We start from the raw sequence: 24403 nt of genomic DNA on the forward strand, positions 1-24403 counted from the left end.
AGGAAAAAAAAAAAAAAATCAGATTTCTTAATTCCATGATCTCATGTAATACCTGACTCAAAAAAGACATTTGATCACTTCCTTGAAGCATGCTTGTAAAGCGAAAGTTTGGATGTCCAAAAATAGGGCTTGAAATATCCTAATAAAAACATATGAGATTAGGAGATTAACATTAAAATTAACAATCAAAATAATGAAGAGAAAGAATAAGTACATCAAATTGATGGACGAATGGATTATAATGAGTTGAATGAGGAGGACCACCAATGATTTCTTGCTCAGGTTGGCCTGCAAAATACTCATTATTAGCACATGATATTGATAAACTAGCAAAAATAATCTAGTTAAAAATAATTCAAATAAATGAATTCTTACTAGCAGTCACTGTGGTAGGCCTTGAAACTTGAGATGAATTTCCAACTCTTCCATCTTTCCTTTTATCTTTCTTTCTTTTCTTCTCCATGTTACTTTTTATCCTAGCATTGGTTATGCCTTTAGCTCTTATAGTGGGGGGATTCAAAACTGGTGGCTTATCACTGACCACATCATGAACATTTTGGTCATCAATGTTATTCAAATTTTTCTTTGCCCTAGCAGTTTCCATATCACGTTCAAGTAACAATTTAACCTCTGCTAACTTTTGTTTGACAAGCCTTGTTCTTGAATCAGAGAATGATGCTATACTAACAACATCGTTTACTTCATGCATCAACTCACTTAGGCACAATGATTGGACAGATTTCTCCTTCTTATTGGAAGATTCGCACAAGTCACTACTCACCACAATTTCTTTCTTCACCCTTTTAGTCCATCTCTTCAATATGTATTGACTTGGTAGGCTGGTGATATTTTTGGAATCAAACACTTTCAAGGCATGCCGACATAACAATCCTTTGGATTCAAATAACTTACACGAACAAGAAATTTTAGAAGTTGATGAGTTAAAATGGATTATGTAAACTCTTTCATGTCCTTCTTCAATTGCTTCAAAAACATATTCTGGACCACTATTACAAACTTCCACCAACCTAACCTCAAAGCAACCCAAAAGCTCCTTTTCAAAGAAGGAAAACATCTTAATGGTGTACTCACCAGCTGCTTGTTTAAAGATACCACTCTTTGCTTTAAGATAAGGCATGCCATTTTTACAACGAAAATCCTCTTCCAACTCTGCTAATCTCATATCAACTGTTTTTTGCTCATAATGGTGCACAAAACTTGTGAGAGTCATTGTTTTTGTAGAAATCTGGTGAAAGATGTTGTTTGTGCTCTCAACCCTTTGGGTGGCTCTAATATTAGCTGAGAAATAATCTAAATTGAAAGCAGAGCACCATTTTTTTCTAAGTGAATATAACTTTTGCAGCCATGAATGGTTCTCAAGCTTGAATGTGTTGATCATGTTATCCCATGTGGCTTGAAATTCTGATTCACTAAAACAACCATAAAAGCATTTGTTGAACTGCTTGCTGAACTCTGGATTAGTATAAAGACCAGCTAGAGGTTGTGTAGCATTTTTAGCAATATGCCAAGTACATAATCGATGGCGTGTATGTGGAAATACAATCTCAATTGCGTTTGCCATGGCTTTATCCTCATCTGTGAAAATAGTTATCGGATGTTTATTTCCCATTGACTCCAAAAACGTTTGGAGCAACCAAACAAATGACTTTGTGCTTTCATCTAATAAAAAAGCACAACCAAGTAATACATTTTTCCAATGATGATTAATTCCCACAAATGGAGCACAAATTAAGTTGTATTTGTTGGTCCGGAATGTAGTATCAAAGCATATAACATCTCCAAAGCAATCATAGTCTAACTTTGATCTACCATCTCTCCAAAAAAAATTTGTCATGCGAGTAAACTGATCCACTTGAACACTATAGAAAAAATTAGGATCCTCAGCTTGTTTATACTTGAAATGATTTATCAAACTTTGTGCATCCCCCCCTTCAATCATTTCTTCTTTCTTCCTGTGCAAATAATTTAGGCAATCTTTCTTAGTAAACCCGACATTCTCAGCACCGCCAACTTCTTTTGCCAAATATGAATATGACTTTGTTGGCCTTATACCTGCTTCAACCATAGAAGACATAACATTTGCATGAACCTTTCGTATCTTTCTACCCGATTTCAGAAATTGTCTTTCTTCAGGCTTAGCACACTCATGATTATGATCTAAATTTAGATGACTTATCTTCCACACTTTATCTTCCACAGTGAATCGAATTCGAGCCATACAACCTGTCCTTGTATCCAACTTATGAGCTGTCTTCACTTGGCCAAAGTCATCATAAAACCCTTGCTTTGAACACAAATAGTCTCGTTGTCGAATATTACTTTTTGTATCTCTTCGAATATTTCCTTTTCGAATGCTAAAACCTTTCTTCAATGCATAAGAGTTACATAGATTATATGCTTCAACTTCATTACACACCTCCATGCCCTCTCTTAATTCATCACCTTCGAATAACTTTTCCTCTTTATTTGTTTCTAACTTTTCCTTTTGGCAGTCAGATTCCATTCTCCAAATAAAAAACCTACCAAATAATCATGGTTTCTATTTTATATAGCAGGACAATAAAATTTAAATGGAATAAAAACTAACAAACAGAGGAGAACAGAGGAGGCTTGAAAGTTATCTGAAGCCCCCAAAAAATCAATAGCGTAACCACTAATAACTCTAAAGTTAGGGAAATCTCAAACATCCACCCACACCGCACAATCAAAATAATAAAGTATATTGAACCTTTAAAAAACAAATACCCACAGAAAGATACACACAAACACAACAATCAAACCACAAAATTGGGGTTGGAACGAAAAGAGAGAGAGAGAGAGAGAGAGAGAGAGAGAGAACCTGGTGTGTGTAGAATATGAAGCAGGGAGCGATGATGGACTTCCAAGCAGTGCTGAGAAGAGAAAGCACAGGAACACCAAGGGTTCCTGTTAGTCGACAAAAACAAAGAAGGGTTTTTTGTTAGAGGCGGGAATGGGTGGGAGGGTTTTTTGTTTAAGTGTTGTTTATAGGGCTTGGCCCCCAAGCTCATTAAAAAAAAAAAAAAATTAATTTTTATTCTTTAAAAGATTAAGAATAGAAAAAAAAAAAAAAAAAAAAAAAAAACCAAAGAAACCAAGTGGCTGGTTTGTTAGGGAGAGATATCCCAACAAAAGAAAGAATTTTCGTTCCTAACCAAAAAATGGAGAAATCACGTGGGTTTTTGGTCAGAAGAGGAGATTGGAATGAGTGGGAGGGTATTCTGGAGATTTTGTCCCCACTAAAAGTGTTGATAAAATATTAAATGGAAAGGAGCGCGTATTACGCAGAAAGAAAGAAGACCAAAAGGCAAAGAAAGAAGACCGCGAAAGGAGCGCGTATGACGCAGCCTTACGACATCGCGTGGAACTCTCATGTTACTATTTTCTCACTCACACAGTCACGGCCACTCCCACTGTTGCTCTGCCATTTCCTTTTCGGAAAATGCTAGGCTTACCACATTTTTCATACCACATTCATACCACCTCTCTAATACCCTTCCTTTTCTTCCATTAGAAGCAAGACACCTTAAACACACACAAAGACACGAAAAGACTCTCTCTCTCTCTCTCTCTCTCTCTAAAGCTCTCTTTCCATTGTTTGCCTTCTGTATTATCGTCGCTTAATCTTCTCCAGGTAAGCGACCTTTCACTCCCTTCCTCCACATTTCCCTTCATCAAAATCGTTTCTTTCACTGATTAATCTCTCACTAAAACCCTGATTGTTTTCTTGGTTTACATTTTGAACTATACGCATTATGCTGTTCTATGATGATGATGATATCTTCATAGCACAATCCTCAATGTGTTTGTTTGCAGAGGACTTCATAATATGTTTTTGAGTGTGTGTTTCTCTGTAGACGTTATGAAACAAGATTCTTATGCAAGAACCTATTAGGGTTGAGTTCCATCATCCATGTGTGGGCATGGGCTCTCAAGTGATGCAGAGAGGCTCACACATATGATGGGGAGTGTTGGAATATAAAATATTAGTTGACCCACCTCCTAATAGTTCAAAGCTTGTGATTAACAGTCACAAACCAACCAAACTTGTCACTAATCAACCAATAATCATATGGAACGTTTCAAAGATAAGAGCTTTGTTTTACCCACATATTCTTTTGGATGCAAAATACTTCTTTTAGTTCTCTTGAAAATGATTTTTAGTGGGTTACATTAGTTTGAAGTACTAAACTAATTTTGTTATCTCCCTTCACGATTGACTTCCTTTTGTCATTGCTAGTTTTCTTTAAATAGTTGATTGATACGCACCAGCTTCAGTAATTTTGTTCCCTTGTTGGTGGAGTTCCTGATTATGCATTGACTATTGACATTGGCATTCTGTTTCTCTATTCTTATTTTGTGAAGTGTATATCAAAATGCAAGCATTTTCCTCACCTGCTGCAAGCGACGATGACCAGAAAAGGGACTTGGAGTATTTGCTTGAAGTTTTTAGCTCTATGTGCTCTCTTAAGGACATAGCCTCTGCTTACTGCCAGGCGAGGCACAATGTAGAAATGGCTGCTGAAATTCTATGTGCATCACATGTAAGGCCCTCAGATGGTGCTTGTTCATCAAAAGTTAAATTTGAGGGTGCAAGTGCAACTTCTTCGGAAGGAATGTCATCTGACAAAGTTCTTCAGAATCCCTTAAATGGAGCGGGCAATACCAGAGCATCAAACTCAAAAAAAAATTCTGTATCAGTGGGTACTGTTTCAGGTATGATTGGAAAAGAGTACATTAGGCCCAGATCATCAACAAATGAATCTATTGAAGTGAAGAAACCATTAAAGTTAGAGCTGAAAGAAGTGCCCGCCTCTGAGATATGGAGTGAAGAAGTTGAATCAACCATGCCAGCAGAAAACAGCAAAATGCGTGCGGATATTGAAGAGTTTCTGTTTAAAATGCTCGGAGAGGGCTTTAAACTTGATATGGATGTCATCCGAGAAGTTCTTGGTAAATCTTCTTATCTCGTTAGAAATTTGATTTCTTCAATACTCTGGAATACGATTAGTGAGTAGGAGTTGATTCTTAGGACTCAAATCTGGATATTGGAATATGACACCTGTTCATTAAATTTCTCCTATCAAGGGGAACTTTCAGTTTCTTTTGCATTTACATTACTTAAACAGGAGATGGTGAAAAATATACTTGTAGGAATTAAATGTACTAGAGCTATAATAAAGAAATTCATTCTTCTCTTTATAAGAAGAGATACAATGATGGCCTTTTAGGAACACCTATTCTGATTGTTCATTGATGCTGATTCATTGTATTATCTCCTTTGTCCCATGATGCAACACTGCTGCAAATTTGCAATGGCAGACTGAAAGAGTTGCTTATTTTGCGCTTGTAATGTATATCATCATGCAATATATATAAAACTTTTTTCTCTGCTAGAGCGCCATGTTCTCAATGTGGTTCCACTTGAGCAGGACCGGATTGAGTGGATCAAACTGATCTAAATTTTTGACCCTACCCCCCCGAACGGGCTGATCAACAAAACTTACAAATGCTGCTCGAGCTCTTTAGTGGCCTCTTGAGCTGAATAGGCATCTGTACCTGTTGGCATTCAGTATGGAGATGGAGTTTATAATATATTAATAGATAAATATGATTCTATCCATTGACATTGGACAATATGAGTGTATAATGATGTAGCATTACCATTGAGCTAAAATGGCACTTCTGGGTTCTCTAGATGATAGTTCTGTTCTTGTCTTTGGTTGCCTTTCAAATATAAAAAGAAAACCACTTCTTCTGTAGTAGAATGGAAGGTCAAGCGTGCCTTTTTATTTTATAATGTAGAATAAATCAAAAAACTCACGGCAGCTAACTCACAAACAAACAACCAAACACCACAGCAAGCACACAGATAAAACCAGAGGATAATCAAGCAAGAAAACACTTACTCAATGAACACTCAATGAACTCACGCAGACACGGAAGAGAATAGAAGGAAGAAGACTCAAGCTGGAAACTCAGAGAGAATATGGAAGAAAAGCTCTTTCGTCTGATTAGTTCACATTCAATAATAATAATTTTTACAACAACACTCTCATTACAAAACAAGAGACCAACGTCTCTTTGAGAGACAAACTTTTAGTCAAAAGAGAAAAGTTGCCTAGAGGACATCAACCGACATCATGCCTATAGGGTAAAACAAAATACCCTATTGAGTTAATAAACAAAGCCAAGTCTAGCCGACAGCATGCTTACATGCTTTTACAAAATATGGATAAAGTTGGATTCCTTTAGCTTGGTTTAACTTTCAACAGCCTCCCTTAAACCAAGCTCATCATAACTCTGCATTCCCATCATCTTCTTCAGCTTCATGAACGCATCCATCCTGAGACCCTTAGTAAATATATCTGCAATCTGTTCTCCAGTTGGACAATATTGGACTTCAACCACCTTGTCATTTACCAAATCCCGAATGTAGTGGAACTTCACAGGTATATGTTTAGTCCTCCCATGAAAAACAGGATTCCTTTCCAATGCAATCGCTGAATTATTGTCACAATAAATTGTTGTGGGGCTCTTCTGTTCATGATGAAGATCACCAAGTAATTGGCGCAACCATACTGCTTGTGTAGCAGAATTTGTGGCTGCAATATACTCTGCTTCAGTAGATGAAAGGGCCACAACTTGCTGCTTCTTTGATGACCAAGAAATCATTCCAGAACCAATATGAAATGCATAGCCTGAAGTACTTTTTGTTGTTTCAACATCACCAGCCCAATCATTGTCCGTGTATCCTTCAAGCTTCACAGGACAATTAGCTGAATAGAAAATACCATCACTTTGAGTTCCTTTGACATATCTCAGAATTCTTTTTGCTGCCTGCATATGTAACTGTCTTGGAGTTTCCATAAATCTACTAATTAACCCAACACCAAATGTGATATCTGGCCTAGTAGCAGTCAAATAACGCAAGCTACCAACCAACTGTTTGAAAAATGTTGGATTAACCAAATTTCCAGCTCCATCTCTCTGCAGCTTCAATCTTTCTTGAACTGGAGTTGAAATTGGCTTGCATGACTCCATTCTAAAACGTTTGAGGATGTCACCAGCATACTTTCTTTGAGAAATAAAAGTCCCTTGCTCAGTTTGTTTCACCTCAATACCAAGAAAATAACACATCAATCCCATATCAGTCATCTCAAATTGAGATGCTAAAGCCTCCCTGAATTCTGCAATCAATCTCATATTATTTCCTGTAATTATCAAATCATCCACATACAGACAGACAATAACAACATCCCCTTGCTGATTATTTTTTACATACAAAGTATGTTCATATGGACACCTTTGAAATTTATGTTCCATGAAGTAAGAATCAATTCTGGTGTACCATGCCCTTGGAGCTTGTTTAAGGCCATACAAAGCCTTTTTCAGCTTACACACCATGTCAGCTTGCCCTTGTTTTACATAACCTGCTGGTTGCTCAAGATAAACCTCTTCTTCCAAGGTTCCATTCAAAAATGCAGATTTTACATCCATTTGGAATATCTTCCAAGCATTATGGGCAGCAAGAGAAATAACAATTCTAACAATATCAAGCCTAGCAACAGGAGCAAAAACCTCAAAATAATCAATTCCTGGTTTTTGCTTGTAGCCTTTAGCTACTAACCTTGCCTTGAAACGATCCACATCTCCATTTTGCTTGTACTTTGTCTTGTATACCCATTTAACTCCAATAGGTGTCTTTCCTTCAGGAAGAGAAGTAAGCTCCCAAGTGTCATTCTTTTCAATTGCACGAATCTCTTCACCCATTGCTTTAATCCAGTGTTCATGTTCACATGCCTCCTCAAATGATAGAGGATCACAATCTGCATACAAGGCAAAATTCACAATTTCTTCATCTGAGGCAACATTTCCTGTCATTTGATAATCTTGGAAACGAGATGGCAATCGATGCTCACGTGTTGACCTTCTTGGCTCAACTTCCTGCTGAATTTCTGGTTCATTTACTTGTTGATCATCTCCAAAATGATAATTATCAGCTGCTGGAAAATATGTTGCAGGTCTGCTTTCATTCAAGGACCAATCCCAAGTTCCTTGCTCATCGAAAGTAACATCCCTGCTGATTATAACCTTCTCTGTCTTTGGATTATAAAGCTTGTAGCCTTTTGTGACTGTGCTGTAGCCAATAAAAATGCATTTTTCTGCCTTCTCATCAAGTTTCTTTCTAATATGATCTGGGACATGAGAATAAGCAATACATCCAAACACTCGAAGATGCTGAATATTTGGCTTCCTGCCACTCCAAACTTCATAAGGAGTTCTTCCATTCACACTTCTGCTAGGAGCCCTATTCAAAATATACACAGCACAAGCAACAGCTTCTGCCCAAAAATACTTAGGCAGATTCTTCAATTTCAGCATACATCTCACCATATCCATAATTGTTCTGTTTTTTCTCTCAGCCACACCATTTTGCTGAGGTGTATACCTGGCTGTCAGTTGATGTTTTATCCCATTCTTCTCTAAAAACTCATCACAGACTATGTATTCTTGGCCTCTGTCAGTTCTCAGTACTTTTATCATTTCACCACTTTGTTTCTCAACATAGGCCTTGAACTTCTTGAAAGTGTCACAAGCATCATATTTGTTCTTTAGAATATACACCCAAGTCTTCCTGCTGAAATCATCAATAAATGTAATGAAATATTTTCCACCACCGTGTGAGGTTGTCTCAACACTACACAGATCAGAGTGTATCACTTCAAGAGGCCTTTGAGCTCTAAAGGCTTTTCCTTTAGGAAAACTGTCTCTATGCTTTTTACCAAGAACACAGGTCTCACATAAATCAGTAGGCACAGAAATATGAGGCAAACCAAATACCAGATTTTTCTGAGCAAGGAGATTTAAACTGTTAAAATTTAAATGTCCATATCGCATGTGCCATAGCCAGTTATCATCAACCATCATTGAGCTGAAACAAGGTAATTCACAGTAACTGAGATACAATGGAAACAGCCGGTTTGGTGTCATTTTTACCTTTGCTATTAGTCTATGATTGGCAGCATGGATGGTGCAAACTCCATTGACAATTTGGATGTCATATCCTTTCTCTGACAACTGTCCCAAACTCAACAAATTGTGCCGCAAACCAGGCACGTAATAAACATCTGATATGGAATTGGACGAGCCATCCTTTAGCCTGATACTGATTCTCCCTTTTCCTTTGGCTGGAATCTTTGTTTGATCACCAAATGTGATCACAGACTGCACAGAATCATTCAAATCACTGAACAAATCCTTGTGCCCACACATATGATTACTGCATCCAGTATCCAACAACCACTTGTTTTTCTCATCATCACTTACAGCATTAAAAGCCAGCAACAAAGTTTCTTCATTGCCTTTATCATTTTCTGCAAACTTAGCATGATGCCCCTTATTTTCAAACCTCTGAGAATTGCATTCATTTTTGTAGTGGCCATATTTCTGGCAGTTAAAACACTGAACATTAGATTTATCACGAGCTTGACTCCAACTGTTGCTATCACGGGCTTGGCTCCAATTGTTGCTTCTTCCTCTTCCTCTGCCTCTTCCTCTTCTGTTTTCAAATCTATTCTGTCCCCTTCTGTAATTTGAGTTATGATTCTTGCCATTTGATCTTGCTTCATTGCAGGACTCCTCATTTTTAGAGTCATTCTTTTCCTTTTTCAAGTTCACTTGGGCCTTCAATGCTTCTTCAATCCCAATCTCTGACTTCTCATTTAGTCTTTGCTCATAAGCTTGTAGTGAGCCTTGCAACTCATCAACTGTCAAAGTACTAAGGTCACGTGTCTCCTCAATAGCTGTAACTTTGCCTTCAAACCTGTCTGTCAAGGTTCGAAGAACTTTCTCCACAATCAGTAGCTCTTTCATATCCTCACCATTGGCTTTCATTTGGTTAGCCAAGGACAAGGTGCGTGTGAAATAATCAGAGATGGTTTCTTTTTTCTCCGTCTGCAGTAGCTCAAACTGTCTTCTCATGGTCTGCAACCGTACCTTCTTCACCTTCTCTCTTCCAATATAGCTGTTGATCAACACATCCCATGCCTCCTTAGATGTAGAGACATGTGCAATCTTCTCATAGACTGCTGGATCAATTGCACCAAAAATATACATTAAGGCCCTGCTGTCTTTCTTCCTATTTTTCACCAACTCTTCTCTCTGGTTCTGTGTGAGAGTTACTTGATCTCCTGGTTCTGCAAAACCATTTAATACAACATCTGTGTACTCCATCACTTTGAAGAAAAGCTCCATCTGAGAACGCCAATATTGGAAGTTCCCCTTCCCATCAAATTTACCAACAGGGCACTGCACAAAGTCATTTCTGTTTGCCATCCTTCTTGAGCCTCAGCTCTGATACCAGATGTAGAATAAATCAAAAAACTCACGGCAGCTAACTCACAAACAAACAACCAAACACCACAGCAAGCACACAGATAAAACCAGAGGATAATCAAGCAAGAAAACACTTACTCAATGAACACTCAATGAACTCACGCAGACACGGAAGAGAATAGAAGGAAGAAGACTCAAGCTGGAAACTCAGAGAGAATATGGAAGAAAAGCTCTTTCGTCTGATTAGTTCACATTCAATAATAATAATTTTTACAACAACACTCTCATTACAAAACAAGAGACCAACGTCTCTTTGAGAGACAAACTTTTAGTCAAAAGAGAAAAGTTGCCTAGAGGACATCAACCGACATCATGCCTATAGGGTAAAACAAAATACCCTATTGAGTTAATAAACAAAGCCAAGTCTAGCCGACAGCATGCTTACATGCTTTTACAAAATATGGATAAAGTTGGATTCCTTTAGCTTGGTTTAACTTTCAACATATAATAGTGTCATTCTTTCATGACGAGGTTCTTGAGGTTGACAATACGTTGTGTAACTGGGAATTTCCTTGTATGCAGGCCATTGTGGATATGATGTGCAAAAGGTATCGTGGAATTTCTTATGTTGCTCCATTTTCTTACATTACTGCTAGTGAATACTTTTACACTCGTGTATGATAAAATAAGTTATGCATGAAAATCTGATAAAGTATTAATGGCACAGCTCTGTCGACTTTTCCAAATATTAATCATCCTTAAGAACTTGGTTTTCTTCACAACTAAATGTCACACTAATTGCATACAGGTAATTTCACATGGATTAAACTTCAAATCAGCAAAATATGTGATAAAAACAATTGCAATAAGTGTATATTAGTGCATCATCTAATAGTAGAATATAGTCAGAAAACTTGACCGTAACATCTGTATACATGAAACATTGGACTTTAGTTTACACATAGTTGCACTGGTCAGTTGAAATTTGAGAGGAGATTAGGCAAACCTGAAGAGAAAGCTGTTTAATCTGGTACAGTTGACAATAAAAAAAGCCTTCATGGTGACACGAGAATTATTTTATGGTAGAAAGTGATTGCAAACTACTGGACTTAAAAAAATTGTTCAATACTGGGGTCCAAAGTCACTGCTGTCTGCCAATTACCCACTCTCTGCTTGGCATTGACCCCCTCTTCCCGAAACTTCAACTTGATTACTCTGTCTAGATTTATTAGTGCACATCCTTCAAGAAACGTAACCCCGGAACAACTGGAAAAGAAGATCATGATTCCAATACTCAATTTTCAACAAGTGAATTAAGATTGTTTTACAAATATCCTCTTTTTTTTTTTTTTCTCTTTACTACACAGCATTTTAATCTATGCCATAAATTTTGAAGAACTGATTTTTTATTATGCAGAGCATGGAGAATCTTCTTTTCATGTCAGCATCAACCTTGGAGAAGTCTGATGATATTATTGGCTTATCTAGTTTAAAGGTAAGCTTTAGCTTTAATGCATTCCCCAGCCAATTGCGAAAGTATAGTAATTGTTAGTTGAACAATTTGAAGAGAAATTGGTCAAATGGACAAGTGGCCAAAGGGGAAAGTATGAGAAACGCTAGTTGGAAGTTTGAGGTAAAATCCTATAACAACAAGATGGATATACAGTTGAGATAATTTGATCTTGTTTAATAGCATCTTGATACTTTACTCAGACTTGATATGCGGGCGTTACCTGAATGGCAGGCAGGGAAAATTAAAGAAAGATCTTAGCCTGTCAGAAGTAAGAGAAAGGACTTAAATAATTACTGAATTTTGATATTATTACTTTTTTTTTTTATCACGATAAGATTGTTCAATCATCTTCCGTGTTTCACTGCGTTAGCACTGAAGCTATGACATGAAATAACTATCAATAGTTTTTCATTTTCTTGTTCTTTTTATTCATTTTAAGTTTTTTTTTTTTCCCTGTAACAGTCTACAGAGAAGAGTCCAGATCAACATTCTGCCCATAGGTATGTTGTTATCGGTAGCATTTGCTAGTTCACTTTAGAGGAGTCTTATTGTGCTTTCACTTGGAATGAACTACTCTTTTTTCTATTTCTTTTTCGTCTCTTTCATTACGCACTAACTAGGACCTTGAAATTGTTTTTGTATTCGTGCAGTGAATCACCAATAGAAGAAAAGGATGGGTTAGTTCTTCAGAAAGAGGTTTTAGAAGCATTGTTTCATGTTCCTGAAAGATCTGAGGAAGCACCTAAAAGAAGTCACCCGGTGAGGGAAGTGAAGAGATACAAGGCATTTAGAAAATTTGCGGTTGATCCTTTTAGAGACACTCTTGTAGAATGTAAAACTGCTACTCTGGCACCAGAAGTGGTAACCAGTGCAGGTACAAACTTCAATCTTTTCATAGTCATATAATTACTCATCCAATATTTTTCTTTCTTCTAATTTTTTTCGTTCTTTATCTGTTTTTCTGTAATTCTTTAAGATGTTAGGGGGAAGTAAAGAGGTCATGGCTACAGTGTACGGAAGCTATAATTTGATGCTCGTTCTTTTACTTTTCTATAACATGCAGCATTATATATTTGATTTAGTTGAAGGTAAAGTTTCCTTTAGCCAGAAGTTCTTTCAGAACTGAGTCTAATTAAGTGCACTTTACTTTACTGGATTGTTAAAAGAAAGAAGTATGAATAGTCTTTATATCATACAAAAATTCTAATAAAAGACTCGGAAACACGAGAAAAGTATTGCTTATCAATAACAAAATTCCATTTGCTTGATAAGAATTCTGACATGAAATTTGATTTTTCAATCAACCAATTTTCATTGGATGGACCTTCAATTTTTTCTAATGGAGCACCTCAGATCATTCTACTTCTCTCTCCTCATTTTAAAGTTCATTATCCTGATAGCTTCTTACTTCGTTCTAAATAATTTGGTCACAGTTGTCCTGTTATATGGAAGTGGATTTAGGATTTGGTTCTGTTGTATGATACTTAAGTGGCCATCCAATCACATTTCTCTGACCCAATAACTGATCTTGTCCTATTGGATACCTTTGGCTATTGACTTAGTAATCATGGGTGTGGCTTCATTTCAATTGTCCGTGGTGATTGACTAAGGATATTACTATTTCTTTTCCAGTTGTTTCCATATAAAGTTTTCTAACGCTTTTAATTTCTTCAAACAGAAGATGGAGATGGTGACAATAGCTATCAGGTCCTACGTAGATCTGTAAAAGAACATTGGATTACAATGAAGGAATACTATAAAGCTGTAAGATCCTCCTATGAACTTTCTGAAAATTTACTTGCAGAATTTATATTATGGAATAAAGGAGACCACATAGCTATAGGAGAATGGTGGTCCGTTACTCTTCTTGACAAAAGGGAGATATAATAGCCTTCTTAGTACTTTCTCTTTAATTTTCTGCTTGGGTAGCATCATGCCATCAGGCCAAGCATTTTCTCGTTACATAATTTCAACTTCAACTTTGTTGGTTTACAGATCTCCTGCTAAATTGATCATCGTTATTATCCTTTGGCATAGTGAGTACTAATCCTCCCACTTGCTGTGCAGGCTTTTGATGCATTTTGTGAGGGTGATCGTGTACGTACAGACAAACTTCTAGAGGAGGTATTGTTTTTCGTTTAACTGTGTTACTTGCTCTCTTTAAGCTTTGACTTTTTAAATAAAAATAATCCTTGTAATTTATGTTCCACCTAATTGTTTTGAGTTAGAATCTCTTTTCTCAAAATTTATCCCCTCAGTATCCATGGGAACAGTTTAGTCAGTAGACATATATGGGTTTACTTGTCCCTTCCCCACTGCAACGTTTTTTCATTCTTGTTACTTCCTCGCGGATCAACAACGTAGTTGAAGTTACCTAGTTATCCTTTACTTCTCCAATATGGAACAAGGAGATATTTTGGTGACACATATATTAGCTTAGCATATAGTTATATGTCAGGCATTGTTGGAATTTCTTTTGTCATCAGTCTGGTTAGCAGCTTGTTGTTTTGGTCCTTCTTCCCTAATCTGAGTAATGGAAATACAATGCAGTCTAGGCGGAGTAGCCTATCTTCGGAATTCAGATGCAGTTTTATATGTGAAGGCTGTTTTGTTCCTTGTTTGTGGCCTAATATACATGTAAATTTTTAAAGGTTGTAATTCTTTATTTTATGCTCTGTGGAATGTCTAGGGACACTTCTATAGCAGAAAGGCACAGGAAGCAGATGAGAAATACGCTCAAAAGCTTCTTGAAGCTCAGAGTAGGTGTGTACTGTAAAGCATTCTTGAACCATGATTTATTATACCATCTCATAAGATGGCATGACAGGTGAGAAATTGAATGCAGAGAAGATGTGGTGTCTCTTGACTTGCATCACCATGAACCGAAGGAAGCTGTACGTCTTCTAACGCTTCAACTAACCTATTTCTCTGGCATCCCAGGTTGGTCATCATGATCCTCCATTTTTTATTGAAATGAAATTCACAAGATGGAATGATTTTGGTTCGTTATCTCCTTTTTATATTTTCAGATTTTAAGTTCGTTGTCTCCTTTTTTTCCTTTTCAGATTTTAAGTACCTTAAGGTCATACTGGGAACGAATGACACCACGGGAGCTGCCCGGAGACGACTGGTATGACTATATCATCAAGCTCATGTTACAATGCTTACTTTCTGATACTAGACTTTCTTTTTCTTTCTTTTTTGGTCTAATGTTTTTCAGAATTTCATTTAATCCAGTTCACTTGGAATTGGCTAATTTAAACACTGGACGTGTCAATGCTAAATTGTATGGCTTCTTGACATGAAGACTACTGGATGGTTTTGTGCCAAACTACATGACACTTTCTAATTGATTATTACTTCTGAGGGGTTTTTTCATACATTATGACTCCATCCATATGTTTCTGCCCTTTAGAAGATTAGAATTTGAATCTAGATATCTTTCTAAATTTCGTTGTGCAGATTATAAAGCAACTGGAGAAGGAATCAATCAAGTGGACAGAGGAGAATGGTCGAACAATATGGATCCGACTGGATGTAATTGACCCAAAACGCTTGAGCTTCTCAAGAAAAATGAGTGAAAGAAACAAGAGCTCACCTTAAGAAGAGATGAACTTAAAAGAAGCCCATGGCAGATGCTGCTTTTGTTGTTGTCCATATGGGCTTTGAGATGAACTTTTCTTTTGCGGGAAGTTGATAAAAGATTCTAGAAAGGTGAAATTAAAGCAAGACTTGACCTAGGTATTGAAATTGAAAAAAAGGTCCTCTCTTTGTTGAGCTTTAAACTGCTCATTAAACATTTGTACATGCTTGAGTTACTTTTGATATTCGACCAAAAAAAGGAGTTACTTTTGAGAGGTTTTATGGATCGCATGGTTGGTTTCGTTGTTGTGTGAAGTTGATTACTCAACCAGGTCAGCTTCTACTTGACCCAAAAACGTTAGGTTAGTTTCAGAATAGAATTTGATATGGAGCTATGACTGGGACTTGGCTAAAACACCAAAGGCAAATGAAATGGCTAACATAATCTTCCGAATGCATGGGTTGGTTACATAGTAGCCTAATCTGTTATATATTTTTTGACTCCGTATGTGACTAATGCTGGAAAAGTCGGAAATCAGAATAATTTCAAGTTGGTAAACGCAAAAAATTCAAGAATTGAAATAATTTATCCATCCTGGTAGCTAGGAAACAAAAATGGATCAATCTTATTAAAGTTATGCTAAATGTATTATGTTAAGTTAACCGGAATTTTTTTTGAATTGTATCATCGTATTGACTTGAAATTGCACACCTTACCTGTTTCAGGCAAGAATTCATCTCCATGAGAATAGTAAGTAAGGCTTTGCATAAATGCTTGCTCACTCAAAATGATTACTGGGAATTTACTTCTTCAAAAGCAAGCTGAGCAGTTTTCATTAGGTTTTTATAACATTTCATATACTCTCTAATTCAATAATTTGCTTTCAAATGTCTCACATTTGCATCCATGAATATTCCAATCTTCTATAGAGGCACCCATTTCCCTCTCGGTTTTGCCTAACACTTGAATATATACAGGTAGAACACAAAAATTCAAGGACTAGGGTGAGTAAGTACTGGGAGGCTGGATTATAGCTCCTTACAAAAGGATTCTCAAATTCCATCAAGCAAGTTTGGGGAAGGAAAATTATACATCTAAGTATATCATTGGGTAAGCCTCTGCATCTCATTTTGGTCATTTAGGGTTTCAATGAGAAGTGGAGGAGCATATTGGGCAGTCCCTTGGTGCTCTTCAGAATCCTGGCAGAATGAAAGAATGATGGTATCAATTGACATCTCCACCACTGCAAAGAAAAGAGTGGCAACCACATAACCGAGACCCCAACAAACCTGCACAAACATATAAGAGCAGATTAATCATTTATATAATCTACATGATTATTGTGCTCTGGTTCTTGTCAATCAAATATAGGCTCTACAAATATTTTAACGAAAGCCTGGTTGATGTTATAGAGAGAGGGAGGCTAACAACATAGCATTAAAGTCTACTTTGCTGTCCTAGCAGTAACTAATATTAATGCTTTCATCAGACAATGACAAATCATCACTAAAACGCATTATCTTTTAACCATACCAACACAGGAAACAGAGGAGAAGAGATCTTGTTGTGTGCAGATCTGTATCTGTGGGTATCCAACATAAGGAACGCAAAAAGTGCTGTTGAGAGGCTGACACACAATTTTCCAAGGAACAGGATAACATCTCCAATCACATTTACCCTCCCTATCCGAAGGATGTTACTAATGATCAAATCTGTTGCGATTGCAGAAGCCTTACAGAAGCTTTTACCCGTTATAGCAATCTGCAAGAGTAACAAGCATATTTTCCAGAAACCAATCAGATGCACAAACTATATAAAACGGAAGGTATAACAAGTCAGTATCCGGATCTGAAACCCAAAATGAATAATAAAATAAGCACATAAACGAGGAAAGAAAAGTTATACATAGTGTTTGCAGTTATGTAGCCTGTAGGTTACAACAAAAATAAGTACAGTTTAATTGGTAGCTTTCATGTGCCTTCTCACTTCTTTTTTCTTTCAAGCTTCTTGGAGTTCTTACTTCATTTTACGGCCCACTCTGAGTACATGTAGCCAAGTCCCAGAATCACGTTAAACATCCCATTAGTTTCAAAAAGGCATACAATTCACACCAATTCGATATTGCGTACTCAAAACAACACGCTTAAGACTTGAGAATACTATGATGCATTATCCAATCTGGATTCAGGCATAAATTTCCCAAGTAGTGACCACTTCTAGCATGCTGGGCAAACAAGAAATCGATAGAGGCATTTGACTTTCTTCTAACAAATAAGTTCCTCTTTTGTACATTTGTCATACAAAGATGAATGAATATGAGAAAAAACAATCTTACGGAAACTTGAGCATTTACTACTTATGTAAAAAATTACCATAATATAGGCATTGCGATTAGCTGATTTGATTGTCCACTCGATACACCTCAGGCTAAATCTCGAAGTATGGTACACAGCCTTTCCAAACCAGTTATCAGGTGTGGTTCCAGCAACTTTTAGTCTGCGGCGAATTGACTCAAGCATAAAGCGGATTGATTCCACAAATGACACAATTAGAGAGCCAAGAGCAACCGACCCAAGGTTATAGCGCACAAGCCGTTTCATGGAGGAAAAGACTGGAAGAAATGGAATTTCCGGCTGCATTGAAGAAAATAATGAGCAACTAAAAATAAAAAACTGGTACACAATGAAATAAACTTTCACTAGCCCTCAAAAAGAAAATCTCAGGTAATTCAATTTGGAAGTACTAAAGATAAGACCCATAATATCATCCAGCAGACATTAATTATGTTTGGAGGGACAATTCCCCAACATATATTCAGCATATTGACACATGCAGACCCCGACACACATGTCAGTGTGTCAAGACACTGACATGCATGCAGGCACATGCAGACGCCAGCACGCCTGTTGACACATGTAGATACCGATATCCATGCCAACATATGTCTGTCTACTCCCTACTCTAAAATGGATAGTACTTATTCTCAACTCAATATTAACATCCACATAAGCACAAGATCACCACCTCTAAAAGCAGTTTTTGGAATGCCATAACAGACAATTAAATCAATGGCTTATAACAATAAGATTCTATTGCACACTGAGTAACTGGATCATCACCTCTAGAGGAATTATAAATTAGGTTACAGAAGATCTAGAGGAACTATGAATTAACTGAGCCACCTTATGTCTTATAAAATATAAATATTACTAAAAGCTTTGATGCTATAATACCAACCAAGCATTCAACACTATCATGTTTATATCTCTATATTGTCCATTCTTGCAATCCAAGTAACAAAGTTAAAATCCAGACTCACAAACAAGATCTACAAGTCAACTTAGTTGTAAACATTTATACATATAGCTTAGTAACTTACTGAAGTTTCACCACGAGCCCAATAATAAGAGGCAACAGAACCCGCAATAACAGTCGATGAGCATGCTATGAAAAATTGTGTAGCCCAATAACCACCAAATAGGTGGAAAAGGATGGCAACTCCAATATGAGGAGTGTAATGAATGCTATAACCGCAACAACGATCACAGTTCACTCGTTTTGACAAAAGATCATAAACACAGCAGTTCAAATTGCAGTCATTCTGGACAACTTGACCAGAACTGAACAGATGGAAAGCAGCTGAAAACCAGAACATGTAAAAAATTGCAAGGATGGTATATGGAATGACTGGAAATATTATGAGCGCTTGAGCTTCTCCTATGACCTTCGCAGCAACCTGCATACAGATTAATGTATAGAGCCATTGAGGTTAAGGGAAAGTAAACAACTCTGGGTGAAGAAGACTACCAGGTACTATGATAAATAAGTTATGACTGGTGTTTCCAAAAGTGGACGGTGCACATTTCAATTAGGGTTTTTTATCACAAATGGTCCCTGAGGTTTGCAAAATTATCACTTTTCGCCCCTAATGTTTTTTTGTGAAAGGCTTTTAACACAAATGGTCCATGACAGAAAATTTGACGGAAGCTAACGGCACGGACCATTTTGATGTGTGGAGGGTAACCTTAAGGACCATTAGTGCCACAAAAAAACGTTAGGGACGATATGTGATAATTTTGCAAACCTCAGGGACCATTTGTGATAAAAAGCCTTTCAATTATGTGCTATTGGCAACATCAGCACTTGCTTCTGTGAAAATTTAGTAATAATATATGCATAAATTATATGTAATTATTTCAGTTGCTTTAACACGTCAGCATTGATCCCAAAATTAAAAATATATATTTTCTGTAATAGCTAATAGGAAACGTGGCTCAACAGAACCTCTGATGCATGTTAGCTAGGCTCAGTCCTGCTCTCAATACAGATTTCTGGCCATCTTAAATTTTCTTAATTTGACAACTTGAATGAGTAAGACATCTTTTGACACAAATCTAGAGATGAGCCGTATCATGCTTAACAGTGCTCGCTAAAAATATTTCTAGGGCTTGCCTAAAGATGATTGAAGTATTAGACACATTAAGGCATTAATAACAATGCAGTGGTCATTGTCCCATGCCATACCTTTTTGAGGTTAACCCGTAACAGTTATGTATTTCATCATATACCTTTTTCTTTTTTATGAAATAACCATGTTTCTTATCTTTTCAGTTTTAGAATGTTCATGAAACTCCAAATGTGGACTTGTGGAACAATCCATAAGAAAATCCTATTATGCCTAAACAATGTCTAAATGTATCAAAAATATCTCTTGTGTATACTATTTCTTATATGTTGTTTCTATCATTCTGTATATTTCTTCTTAACCATACACTGAGAATTCAGAGGGAAACAGTAGCCTAACCTAAGTTAAAGGCTAACTCCTAACATATCCTACATCGGCATTTTACTTTACAAATGCTCATATACAGCTTCTTGGAGCAGCTTCACCTAATTGGAGTACGTAGTTCTTAAATCAAAGAAACCATAACATTTTTTAAACCAAAAGGTCTCTACAACTTTGAGTTTCATCATCTTTTTACCATTTATGTTCTTACAATTTAGTATGATTAATTGAACATCATACTTGCCTTAAGGACAGATGTTGCCATAAGGATGCGGCGGACTATAGCAATTGATGTAAGAACAGCAACAACTGTAATAAAGGTCATAAATACAGCAGCAGCACGGAGATGAGTTAACTCCTGAAATATTGAAACAATTGTGTTAGTTGAAGATACATACAGACGGCTTCCAAGTTAGGAGTACTCAGTTAATGAAGGTACACACCCTTCCAGATATGCGAATGTATGGATCGTGCTCACCAATGATTGGAGAGATGGCATCATTTCCTATCCATCCAGCTAAAATCAAGCAAGAAAAATAAATCAGCACTGCATTTTGTTGAATGTTATCCACACATACAAGCATCCAACTTATACAAGTAAACAAGTTTATGGGAAGCAATATGCTTAAGTCTCAAACAAGTATCAGTGCTAAAGATGAGACAGAAGAATTCCAACAACAGTGCTGAACAAGAGGGCAAAAAGATGCACTTGTATGAATGCTTGGAAACGAGTTCCTTCCTAGATACTACATTATGGAGAGCAAAGTTATCGAAATTGACAAAACCTAGTTCAAGATCTTCTTGATGACAATTGCTATACTAATTTTTCCTCCCCCTCTCCCTTTTTCTTAGAAAAGAATTTGTCAATATTTTTCACACACTAACAGGATTGTGGATAGCTGATCATGGATAAGATCAAAATGGGGAGGAAGGGTTAATGGAGGCAGGAATCAAGTAATTGTTGTATTAAAGGCTATAGCATGGTTTACCAAACAGGACGATAAAGCACAGTAAGATATAGCTCTTGACCTTTCAAGTAATAGAACATTGTGACTGCTGTAATGAGAATGTTAAAGAGACCGACTGTTATCCAGGGCATTGCAGCAACAAAATGACGAATCAGAAGCAGCCAAATCACTGACAGAAAAAGTGGCAAGATTCCTCCACAAACAATCAGCACTGGCCATGCCTTTCCAATATCAGCCATGTATCTCTGTAAACAATGAAGCTTTAGAACTCTAGAACATGCAAAAGGCACATTTAATATAAGGTATGCACGTAATGAAATAATCAAAACAAAATGTACCAAAAGAAAAAAGAGGGTGGGGGTCGGGGAGTACAGCATTATGGTGCATTCTGACAGCATATTCTGTCAGATCCTTTTTCTCATTTCAAAAAAAAAAAAAAAATGTTCCCACAGAATATGAAGAAACTAATGCCAAGAGCTTTTTGTCAAATAATCAACAACATCCACTAATTAGATGAGCCTTTCTGGAAAAGGAAGAGTGGCCACAGAATTCTTATGGCCTGGTTGGTTCAATTGGCTGGGAAGTAGGTCCTGTGAATGAGGATAGATCTTTCACCATAACTATCAACAATGCACTTGAATATTCTAAGGGCAAAGAATTGGATGTTATGCTAATAGCCAGACTTTCTAAATAAACATTATAGAAAAATGAAAAGATTCGTTTAATACAGACTTAAACTAATGAGGTCATAATGTTTTATATAAGTGAAAACTAACAAATAATAATTCCAGCCATTAACTATGTTTCTCTTTAAACTGGTATACCAATTGCAAACGAAGTTTTATTTATTTATAAGAGAAACATACAATTGTAAACAAAATCAAATGCAGACAATTGATGTAGACAAGACAAGTTATACGTTTTAACAAGCATACTCATTGCAAAGAAGTAAAATATAGTAAACAAGTGCTGCTCAACCTTTAAGACAGATGACCGAGAATTGATGGACCTGTGAATAGATTTGTCTATAATAATGTCCTCATTGATATTCACTCCACCCATTTGCTGCCAATGTCTCAAAGATACATTTGAGGGGCGAGCAATAAATTGGCAGCTCCAATAAACTGGAAAAAGGAAGAGTTTTTAGTAATGTTATGATGTAAGAATAAAAGATACATTTGATAGTGAAAGCATATAGGGACTAAAGTTTTTTTTAATTATATGCTTTCTCCCACTGACAGACATATATACACAACAAATATCAAATGCAGCAGAAAATATTTGTATGTGAACACAATTAAATTATATAATTTAATGATCTCAAACAAAAGTGAGTTCATTTACCATTTACACTTGGAAATATGACAGGGTAACAAGGACCCTGAAGTTGAAGAGAGGTGTTTCTCATTTCTGGTGTAAGGAACTCATAATAATCATAATTCCTGTCTATCCAGTCATCCATTGAAAGACGGATATCTCCTTCAGGATAATCACACACCCAACTTAGTGAATCTTCAGAAGGGTTAGGGCAATCCAATAAGCATATACTCCGAGCATTGGCCAACTTGAATTGATTGTCTTTCAAACCACTTAGGTAAACCTGGTTAGGATTTAACCAATATTTGAGTTCCAGTTGACGAAGACCTTTTGCGTGCTTGTCACCACAAACATTTCCTTTGTAGTCCAGTCCATAAGTGAGCCTGATGAACCACATCACTATTCATGAGAATTATCGAATAAAGTAAAGAGAATTCAAGTTATTCAACTATGCGAAAGAAATGTAACCATTATGTAGCAAAATAGAGCAAGCACACAGAAAATATATAATGTAGCCAAACTTAAACAAAGTTACTGTACAAAACTAAACGAAAACCAAACAGAACGCAGACCAACTTCCCCAAGTAAGATGCACTGATGGTTGTTTTAGGATAAAAGACCAACAAAAAAAAAAACTTCCAGTACAAAATGCACAGGAACAACATAGCATTTCAGGTTTCGAAAAGCTGAATGACAATAGATTATTATTTTCTCCATAAACAAATCACATAAACTCAATATCTCATTTTCAGCTTCTTACTAAAATTTATCAAGCAACCACATAGTTGAAAATAAAACAGAATGTAATATTATGTTGACTAGAAAAAGGAAAAATGAAGACACAACAAAGATGTTAGTACCAAAAGCAAACCCAATTCAGAAACACCAAACCCAAATAAGAAGGTAATTTTTGTCCTGATTTTACTCTAACAGAAAAGTAAAAGTGTGTACATGGAAAAATACCAACAAAAAAAACAGAAACAAAGGCTCATTCGTAATACCACGTATTTGTGAGCTAAAAAAGGAACCCATAGAGAGACGGCGATTCTTGCCTTAAAAAACACAGGCGAAACAAAATTTTGCCAAAAAATGAAAAGGTATGGTTAGGAATCTTACCTTAATGGGTTTCCTTGGTTAAATCCAAAGCTGGAGTTAACAATCATAGCAACCCAGAAGGCTATAAAGATTACAAGGAACACAAGGTCCCTGCATTTCCTGTTGTGCCTAATGATTGAACCCATTTGCTCACTTCCATCACTTGATGGGTACCTCCCTATGACTGCCCCCAAAGGACCCCTCATCTTTCTTTGAAACGCCCACACACTGTTTCTCTGTCAATCGTCTTCAACAATGTGAGGGGAGAGAGGGAGAGAGGGAGAGAGAGAAAGACAGAAATACAGAGAGAGAGAGAAATGAAAAGACAGTAGCAGAGTGTGTAGAGCTACGAGTGTATGAAAGGTACCCGAGGGTTTTAAGATTTGGAATATATTTTAATGGAGCTGTTTCTCTCTCTTTCAGACTTTAAGACAAAGATATCACTAAAGCGGGCTGCTAATTTTTTATTAATTATATCATTGTCAGGTGGCTCGGCTTAGCTCATTCATCAGCTACTATGTCTTTTTCTTTTCTCTTTTTTTCTTTTCTTTTCTTTTCTTTATGCATAAATAAAGATGAAAAAAAAGTAGTAAGGATTATCCTAGTGTGAATATTGAATAAAAATAAATTATTATTTCAAACTAGGATAAGCATTGCAACTGTAGTGAAATTTTATTTTATATTATTAAATAATGTTGTTCAAATATTAATTATTATTAAATATTAAATAATGTTGTTCAAATAGAAAAAGGAATAATAATAAC

The 24403-nt window shown here is 36.4% G+C and overlaps 3 protein-coding genes across 6 annotated transcripts; 1 reads left to right on the plus strand and 2 right to left on the minus strand.

Moving 5' to 3' along the window:
* Positions 1-355: 355 nt before the first annotated feature.
* Positions 356-2627, minus strand: LOC148295080 (protein FAR1-RELATED SEQUENCE 5-like). The gene has a single exon (XM_088252379.1). The coding sequence runs from the start codon at positions 2522-2524 to the stop codon at positions 356-358; it is 2169 nt and encodes a 722-aa protein (XP_088108505.1). The 5' UTR covers positions 2525-2627.
* An 8836-nt stretch (positions 2628-11463) lies between these two features.
* On the plus strand, positions 11464-15742 carry SDE5 (silencing defective 5). Of its 4 annotated transcripts, XM_088252123.1 has the most exons (12): positions 11464-11685; positions 11795-11872; positions 12353-12390; positions 12541-12764; positions 12874-12978; positions 13569-13654; positions 13958-14014; positions 14580-14653; positions 14736-14830; positions 14956-15020; positions 15128-15176; positions 15353-15488. In XM_088252123.1, exons 1-11 carry the CDS (start codon positions 11659-11661, stop codon positions 15149-15151), a joined length of 873 nt encoding a protein of 290 aa, XP_088108249.1. In that variant the 5' UTR covers positions 11464-11658; the 3' UTR covers positions 15152-15176; positions 15353-15488. The 4 variants fall into 4 exon arrangements, with proteins under 4 accessions (XP_088108249.1, XP_088108247.1, XP_088108248.1 ...); XM_088252121.1 differs by lacking the exon at positions 15128-15176 and having other exon boundaries at positions 11477-11685; positions 15353-15742; XM_088252122.1 differs by lacking the exon at positions 15128-15176 and having other exon boundaries at positions 11478-11694; positions 15353-15742.
* Positions 15743-16324: 582 nt separating this feature from the next.
* On the minus strand, positions 16325-24037 carry LOC110773308 (Plasma-membrane choline transporter family protein). The gene is made up of 10 exons (XM_021977813.2): positions 23661-24037; positions 22572-22927; positions 22206-22351; positions 21289-21472; positions 20703-20776; positions 20504-20617; positions 18853-19209; positions 17846-18106; positions 17007-17234; positions 16325-16762 (listed from the first exon to the last, which is right to left on the minus strand). Exons 1-10 carry the CDS (start codon positions 23843-23845, stop codon positions 16577-16579), a joined length of 2091 nt encoding a protein of 696 aa, XP_021833505.1. The 5' UTR covers positions 23846-24037; the 3' UTR covers positions 16325-16576.
* Between the last annotated feature and the right edge of the window lie 366 nt (positions 24038-24403).

This window comes from Prunus avium, chromosome 4 (assembly GCF_965620075.1).
Source record: "Prunus avium chromosome 4, drPruAviu1.hap1.1, whole genome shotgun sequence".
Taxonomy (NCBI): Eukaryota; Viridiplantae; Streptophyta; class Magnoliopsida; order Rosales; family Rosaceae; genus Prunus; species Prunus avium.

Bases quoted from the DNA above. Each gene is read 5' to 3' on its own strand.
- LOC148295080 (XM_088252379.1), bottom strand. From the start codon at position 2,524: ATGGAATCTGACTGCCAAAAGGAAAAGTTAGAAACAAATAAAGAGGAA.
- SDE5 (XM_088252121.1), top strand. From the start codon at position 11,659: ATGATTCCAATACTCAATTTTCAACAA. The intron at 12,391-12,540 runs GTATGTTGTTAT...GTATTCGTGCAG, and splicing joins GATCAACATTCTGCCCATAG to TGAATCACCAATAGAAGAAA. The intron at 14,654-14,735 runs GTGTGTACTGTA...AATTGAATGCAG, and splicing joins CTTCTTGAAGCTCAGAGTAG to AGAAGATGTGGTGTCTCTTG.
- LOC110773308 (XM_021977813.2), bottom strand. From the start codon at position 23,845: ATGAGGGGTCCTTTGGGGGCAGTCATAGGGAGGTACCCATCAAGTGAT. The intron at 22,928-23,660 runs GTAAGATTCCTA...GTGGTTCATCAG, and splicing joins AACCAAGGAAACCCATTAAG to GCTCACTTATGGACTGGACT. The intron at 18,107-18,852 runs GTAAGTTACTAA...TCTTCAATGCAG, and splicing joins GGGCTCGTGGTGAAACTTCA to CCGGAAATTCCATTTCTTCC.